Genomic DNA, 7,887 nt, shown 5'->3' on the forward strand with positions numbered 1-7,887 from the left:
TTATATTGCTAATGATTGTAATATAAACACTTGCTCCTGAAATATTCAAGCAAATTGGAGAAAGGGTGGTATTTTAACTTGGTGATTGATTTAATTATTATATTAATTTGCAGTGTACATACTCCGCTTGAAGCAAATTCAAAATTGCACATTGATTTACATATGGTGTATTAAAATCTGTCCTGAATAATGGATCACAGTGTCGTGACATCAAATTTCTACAGTTAATACAGCACTACCAGAAGCCGCAAATACCAGGCTTTGATATATGTCATCAAGTACTTTTATTTGTTCAGTTGTGGAAATAATTTGAACATAATTTTTTTTTTGTTTTTGTGTTGAACATGACTTGTTTAAAAATTGGGTTCAACATTTTTTTTTTTGCAAAGCTGTTAAAGCATTAAATGCTCTCACTGTTTAGTACTAGGTGAAGCTACTGTTCATTGAGTAGTGAGTATAGCATCTAGAAAAGTGATGTCTTATAAAGAAAGCCCCTTTGGACCATTCGTTTCCCCACTTCTCATAAAAAGTTTAGGACAAAGGAACATCTTTTTCATGTTGGCTCCTAAAATATTCTACAAACAACACCTACTCTGTATTTCCTCTTTGTTCTAGGATAAAAAGAATACTGGCCTGCTGGGAAGCCCAAATGGGAGCATCATGCTTATATGGTGCTGACAATGTCTGCTTCTCATGTAATGGCTTGTGAATTAGCAATAACCTTCCCACAGCGACCTTGAATACATGGAAGCTGAGCGTTTAACTACCAGGTGAGTTACCCTGCGCTGATGGTCTCACATGTACCAGGATGAAGCTTCACAGCCTATCCAAAGAGATAATTTGCCAAGATACAATGCATCCTTTGGACATTAAAACCCACTTTTACTATTTGTTATGTGAATATATTTCCCAAGTGTATTTGTAGTTTTGCCTGATGTCTTCTTTTTAAACAAATGCCATTATTAGAATTAAAAATCAATCCATGACACAGTAGGTCAGTAGAAATAGTAGTTAACTCACAAATGTCCCTTTAAAATGTAGCCTTAAGCTGGAATTACCAGCAATTAAAAAAAAAGGTAACTTTCATTTTTGGACCAGATACACTAATTTAAAACCATTGCGTTGGGTTCTACTGCTTAGAGGAAAATGGAACAAATTCTTTTTCTTCATCTGTGGCTAGATTGGCCTCTTACACCAACAATCAACAGAAATTACAAATGAAGTGAAAAATGACTGACCTCTTAAGGTCTAAGTCCTGAATATTTTTATTTATTGTCAATGTGCCCTTTGATGATAAGGAAATGGAGTTGGCCACTTATATAGGTGGCAGTAGCAATACCATCAAAAGTCTTTCACTATCTTAACACTCATGAGCTACAACAATATACCTAGCCTAAAAATATCAAGTGAGGCTGTCATTGAACTCAGAGGGACTGCTGACCACAGTCATACCAAGTGATCAATGACACCTTCCTTCTGGAGCAGGGCCAGTCACTGTCATTCAAAGACAGGATTTCGTACACCATTCAATACCAAGCTGGTGGATCCCTTTCGGTGTAGAAGGGCCAGTGAGCACAAGAGGAGAGAGAAGCACATGACTCCCAGAATGACCATTCCTGATATCAGAGAGCTGGTGACGGCATTCAGCTGAAAGGGAGGCACACTCAAGGAACCTACAAGAAGCACATACACTGTTATACAGTCTTCAAGACGGACTTTACTCACTGCCTTCCCACTTTGCTCTTACAGAATGTCCCTGACCAGTATTTCACAGCAGCACACTGAAGTATGCTATGATGTATTAACTACAATTCAATCAAAGACCCAAAATATTGCATGGATCAGATGTTTGATATCCAAAAAATGAAATAAACCAAAATAAAAGCTGCAGGTCTTATAAAAATTGACCAACACATCACATGTGGGTTTAAAATTCTTCTGTGAATTGTTATTTAAAATTTAGCAAATCGGAGAAACTAGAACTCAATATACTGGCCAGCACAGTTTCATAACAGATCACCAAAACATTTTGAAACATAGCACTTTTGTTTGCTAATTATCTTACCAAGCTGTGAATTGTTGGTTGGAGTCTCATCTGAGGAGAGATAATAGAAGAATAGAAATGAAAATGTCTGTGCACACATTTGCTTTTGTGCGTTCCAACTCCATAAGTTTTAAACTCCATCCCTATTAATTTTCTTTACCAACCCCTCACCCGAGCTCCCTGAATGAAAGCTCATGAACCTTTTTGTTTTCCAATTTTCTACTCCTCTATGCAATTTCATCAAGTCTACAAATACAATCACAAAATATATTATACTGTATTCTTTCCTGCCAACATTGTTTCATCATTTTCTCTCTGCCAGGTTAGTGAGGGCAGTAATTGTTAACAGCTATTACATTTTTTTATGGACCTATAACTTGACATTTGTTATTCTGCTACAGAGAAATATTCATTATTTAACATCACTCTATTGTAAGTGTTGCCCATTTGCCTAACATAATCTCCAAAAACATCATTCTGAGATCCAAGAAGATAAATTCACACTTAATAACCAGACAAAAAGCCAAGTGGACCCCTGAGCTTGAGTTGCAGTTCTCCTGTATCTGCTAAGTAGAAGGTTGTGGCTGTTGACTTTCACTTTTCCTTGGTGAACGGCACAACAGCAATGAGCCCATGTACTGAGTTTCCCCAATCTTCCTGCCCAGTTTGCAATCATGTTCAAATTAATCTTTAAGCCTCCAACTAGGGTATTTCATATTCATGTTAACATGTACATTTGTGCTTATGATTGTTACTTAAATCATAAGATATAGTTGATTATCTCTGGTCAAACACTTTTTTACAATTAATATATGTGTAACTGTGTAACACCATTGAGACCATAAAGTGCTATTTCATGGGTTGCCATATTTAACCTGCATGTTAGCCATGTGGCTTAGATATTATTGCTATACCCATCTTACAGGTGAGGAAATTTCCATCTGTCATTGCCTCTATGTCAAAGTAAACATATGCTAACATCATAATTCCAGTTCAGTCTTTTTTTCTAAAATAACATAACCAAGTATAGAAAATATTTCATAGTTGAAATATTAATGTTCATAAACAAAATTATTTTATATACTTGCCCCAGGGAAATATTTTTTAAATATCTGATTCTGTTTTTTCTCAGACACTTGATTCATAGCAAAAAATATAGTTTTTTTTTTATCACATCCTGAAATAGAGATTTCAAAGCTAATATGTCATTCACTCAGAGAACTCTTTACAATGTGCATGTACATTCATTTTGGGGATGCTTTACAATGTGCATTGGTGCTCATTCAGAGGATTTTTTACAATATGCATTCTATTTGGACAAAAAAAGAAAAATGACACTCACAGGAACATCCTAACCTCCACCTAACATCTCTATATGGTTATTTTCTTTCTCATGGAAATAAATGAGATGAATGGACTATGGCGATTCATCCAAAAGACTTTCATGTCCTGTTTATAAGATAAGCTGAAATCCTTTTTATATGTCCTTTCTGGGGTACATTTAATTCCTTTTAGATTGCTTTGAGTAAATAGCCCCTTCCTATAAAGTATCCAGAATAAAGTAAAGATGCTAAGAATTGACTCCTCACACACACACACACACACACACTATCACACTATTTCACACTTCATCCTAGGGCTAAAAGAATATCAAAACTTCTGCATTCCCATTACCACCCACTACTGAAAAAAACAGTATTGTGGATACAAACCCTTGGCTGTGGACAAAATGCCCCTGTGTGTTTGGACCAACCAAATCCCTCATGTCAAATGCAAGCACTAGTTCCAGCTTCTAGAGCAGAGAAGGTGAAAGCATTGTACCCCTGTCAGACATGTGTTCAAACCATGCACGGTTAGGATGTAGTTTGAAATTTTCTTTAAATAACAGAACACTCTAGCAAAGTGTCTGTAGAAGATTGATTTTCTGTTTATTGTTTTGATATCCTCTAATTTGCTGTGTTGTTGTAATAAAAATCAATGTGTAGCCCCAAAGAAGAGGTAGATATTTTCTGGGAGTGTTACGTCACAACCGGCTTCTGTGTTCCCTCCAGTCGTATTGGTCTCGATGTGTACATATATATGCCAAAAGAAATGCATGAAGGCTGAAGGAATTAGATAAGTTTGAATATTAAGCTCAGTGAGATGTGCAAAAAATATTCAACTGTTGGAGGATTCACAGGACAGAGGCAATAGTAGAAGTACCACAGCTGTGCAAGCCAGAAATGGCATACGTATGGCAATGATGTGCTCCTCCTCCCACCCCACCTAAAAAGCTGCACTAAGTGAAAATATGTAAACAGTTCTCACTGGGGAGATATATGCAGAATAAATATTTCCCTTATCTCTGGCAAACTTAAAAAGTGCTTAACTACTTATGTTACCTAGTGAAATCTATATTTTACATTTAGAAAAAACACTAAACTTTTAAAATTTCCCATTGTATAATGTGTGTTAGTAGTCTAGCTCAGAACTCTACATCCCTTAAGAGGCAACTTCATGGATTAGTTTCTAGCAGAGTGTCTGTCCTATATAGAGACTAAATAAGTGTGCTCTTATGAATTATTTACTACCCCAAAACTTAATGTTGTAGTTCAAAACTACTTGAACAGGAGTTCCGGCTTTGGGTTATTCATAGCAACTTATGTTAACAAAATATTTAAGTGTTATTATTTTCCAGAATTTGTACCAGAATTATTCACCACAGCCAATTGTCTACATTAGGAATGTTAACATTTGGAAGCTTTTAGTAAGAACACTGCAGAAACTTAAAGAATTTTACATTTCAAGGTATATGGACATTTTTATAAGCGACCTAACAAAAGGGATAATGGTATTGGACAAAAATAACCAAAAACAAATTTGATTTCATTTAAAAACAAAACAAAAGAAGATTCCTAAGATTTTTCAACTAAGTAGAAGTAACTTAAGCCAGAAATTTCCCCAGCAAGGATTGGCTGGCTCACTTAGTAAATTGAGCAAAACTTCCAAGGATTCAGGGCTTCATAACAGGTAACCCAAGCTTGAAATGTACTTCCCTATAGAAAACCGACCATTGCACCTGGGGGAACAACGTTCAGAAGACTCGAGCAAAAACTTTAGTGAGCCAAAGGAAAAAGGATAGCTCTGGTCACGAAGCTGAAGAGTAAGTTTACATGGGATTTGTCCAAGGGTAGACATGGCTTGACTTCTGGACTCTTGTGGGGCTTTTAAGGTTGCATGGATCTTGTTGCATTCCAATGTTGATATATAGAACTGAAATCAATGAAGCCATTGTGGAGACTAACCTCATGCTATTCATCAAAATGATAGCAAAATAAAATGAGGTGGAGCAAGACAGAAGGACTCCAAAAAGTGTCGCAAGGATTGGAAGACGATTCTTTCAGGCTTTACCAGTGGAGAAGGCTAAGTTCTCATGTGTCGGATTGTACACATGCTTGATGTGGAAACAGTTCACAGACCAGAAAGGAGGAACTCTGAGCACAGCCACAGAGGCACTCTGTTAGGTTTCTTGTGCTTTTAAGATAAATAAATGTGGAAGATAGCCCATCAATTAAGAGCCCTTGCTACTCTTCCAGAGTATCTGAGTTAGGTTCCCAGCACTTATATCAGGCGGATCACAACCACCTGTGACTCCAAATCCAGGGACATTGATTTTCTCTTCTGGCCTCACACATATGGGCTACACACAGAGAGATTCTCACTCACAACATAAAAAGTGTTTTTAAAAGATGAGATATTTTAGGGAGTGAGACATGGGACTGGTATAGCTGGCTTTCATAGAGTCTGAGGGTCTTAATTGTTTTCTTTGGAAATTTATCTCACAGTTACAAAATATTTAAAGTTTATAATGTTTAAATTTGGGAGAGTTCCAGGTAAGAAGGAGACAAGGTTATTAATTTGTTAACCATCCATCCAGGATGGACACAGAAGCCTCTTTCAAAGTTCATGCCTAATAGTAAAATTATTGTACATATATTTCATAAATATAAAAATAGTTTTGTTTTGACTACCCTAAAGCATTCCTAATTATTGGAAATAAGAGCTAGATTTCTATCCAATGTATAACTAGATAGAATTATGACTTGGGCCTTTAAGAAACCCCCAAATAGTCATCATCAAAATCACTCAGACAAATCCTCAGAGAGTGGAGACTAAGCTTGAAATCTCACATTTAATACTCTTCTGCGTTATTTAAAGGTTGTTGGCTTCTCTTTCAATAATAGTATGCTTATACAAGCACAATATTAACTCAATTTCAAGCATTTTTTTAAGCTAAAAGTACTTTTTAACTTAATTATGTATTTCAGGAAAACAGGTTTGTTTTTTTTCCTATTAATGGGTGACATTGGCAAAAAAAGGTAAAGACAATTTAATTGAAAGATAATATCAGCCTTACAGCTAATATAAAATTTAGAAGACATTACTATCATATAAATCAAACCAAAATTGTTCTTTTTAACTTTTGAGGACATTTGCAACTACATTATAAAGTATCTTTAAACCTACCTTTAAAAACTCTACATACTAAACACAAGGAATCTTATCCAATCAGTTCTGGAAGCATCTAGATTCATACGGAATTAAACCCATACCCTTCGTTGCATCTGTGTGTTTTTGTGCATAAACATGTGTGAAAAAATGTTTGTGTCCATAAGAACATATGTGTACTGACACAATGTTCAGATGCAAATATAAATGTGTGCTTGTGAATGTGTATCACTTGGTACAGAAGGAAGCAATAGAGCAAGTGGCATTAAACCTGGGCAACTCAACAATGTTTAATTACAATGTTAACATTACAAAGATGCAGAGAGCTCACAAAAGAAAGTCATGACTCTTGGGCAGTAGGTTAAGAAAGGGTTTCCAGAACACAGAAAGTGTAACTTTAGAAAAAAAATGTTGCTTTTTTAAAAAAAGATACTCTTTTTATTTATAATTGTGTGTGTGTGTGTGTGTCCATGTACACATGTGAGTGTACAATTGACACACAGAAGTTCTTGGTTATTTCTTTTGAGGAAACTGAAAAAATCTACATAAAATGTAAGGTAAAATGTAGAATTTGTAGCAGAAAAATGATGGTGAAATGTATATCACTGAAATCTTCTGTTTCCTGATTGAGAAATCACATAGAAAAATTTTAAGCTACTATTGAAGAAGTTCTTGGAAATTGCCTTTGAGAACACTGAAGAAATCTCTAGAAAATATCACGAAAAGGGAAAAAATTGTATAAGAAAAATGATGCTAAAGTGGGACACACTGAGAACCTATGTCTCTTAATTGAGAAAGCAAATGGAAACATTTTCTGATAAGAATCAAGATGTTCTTGGTAATTGCTTTTGAGGAAATTGAAGAAATCTACATAAAATGTCATGTAAAATATAGAATTTGTGGGAGAAAAATGATGGTGAAATGGAAATCACTGAAATCTGCTGTTTCCTGATTCTGAAATCAATAGAAAAAATTCAGATAATATTGAAGGTAAAATGTGTAGGTCCTTTACTCATTTTTGTTAACTATTGATTAGTTCATTGTAGACTCAAGAGCTAAGGAAAAACCTTAGAAACTGTAGGCTGTCATCTCATCCTTTATAGCAGGCAAGGTGTTCTCTCTTAAAGAGTTCAGAAGGGTAAGCTAATATAAAGCCTTTGTGTGCAATGGCAATACATCCATGTGCACACATGCACAGAAACATTCACACCAAAACAGGAGCAAGGAGTGACTGTATTGGTTTGAGTGGTAGGGTTTGTGAGTGGATATTTATGGTTTTGACTGTTTGGGTGTGTGTATGTGTGTGTGTGTGTGTGTGTGTGTGTGTGTGTGTGTGTGTGTGTGTGTATGTGTGT

At 35.5% G+C, this 7,887-nt stretch overlaps 1 protein-coding gene across 1 annotated transcript in view; it reads right to left on the reverse strand.

Annotated features, from left to right (window-relative positions):
* Positions 1-331: 331 nt before the first annotated feature.
* Zpld1 (zona pellucida like domain containing 1) overlaps positions 332-7,887 on the reverse strand; it is a 59,305-nt gene continuing 51,749 nt past the window's right edge. Inside the window, exons 11-12 of the mRNA XM_031364714.1 lie at positions 2,066-2,095; positions 332-1,673 (exon numbers count right to left, since the gene is read on the reverse strand). Coding sequence (XP_031220574.1) covers positions 1,498-1,673; positions 2,066-2,095 — 206 coding nt within the window. The 3' untranslated portion in view covers positions 332-1,497. The remainder of the gene's footprint in view (positions 1,674-2,065; positions 2,096-7,887) is intronic.

This window comes from Mastomys coucha, unplaced genomic scaffold, assembly GCF_008632895.1.
Source record: "Mastomys coucha isolate ucsf_1 unplaced genomic scaffold, UCSF_Mcou_1 pScaffold12, whole genome shotgun sequence".
In the NCBI taxonomy this organism is placed as follows: Eukaryota; Metazoa; Chordata; class Mammalia; order Rodentia; family Muridae; genus Mastomys; species Mastomys coucha.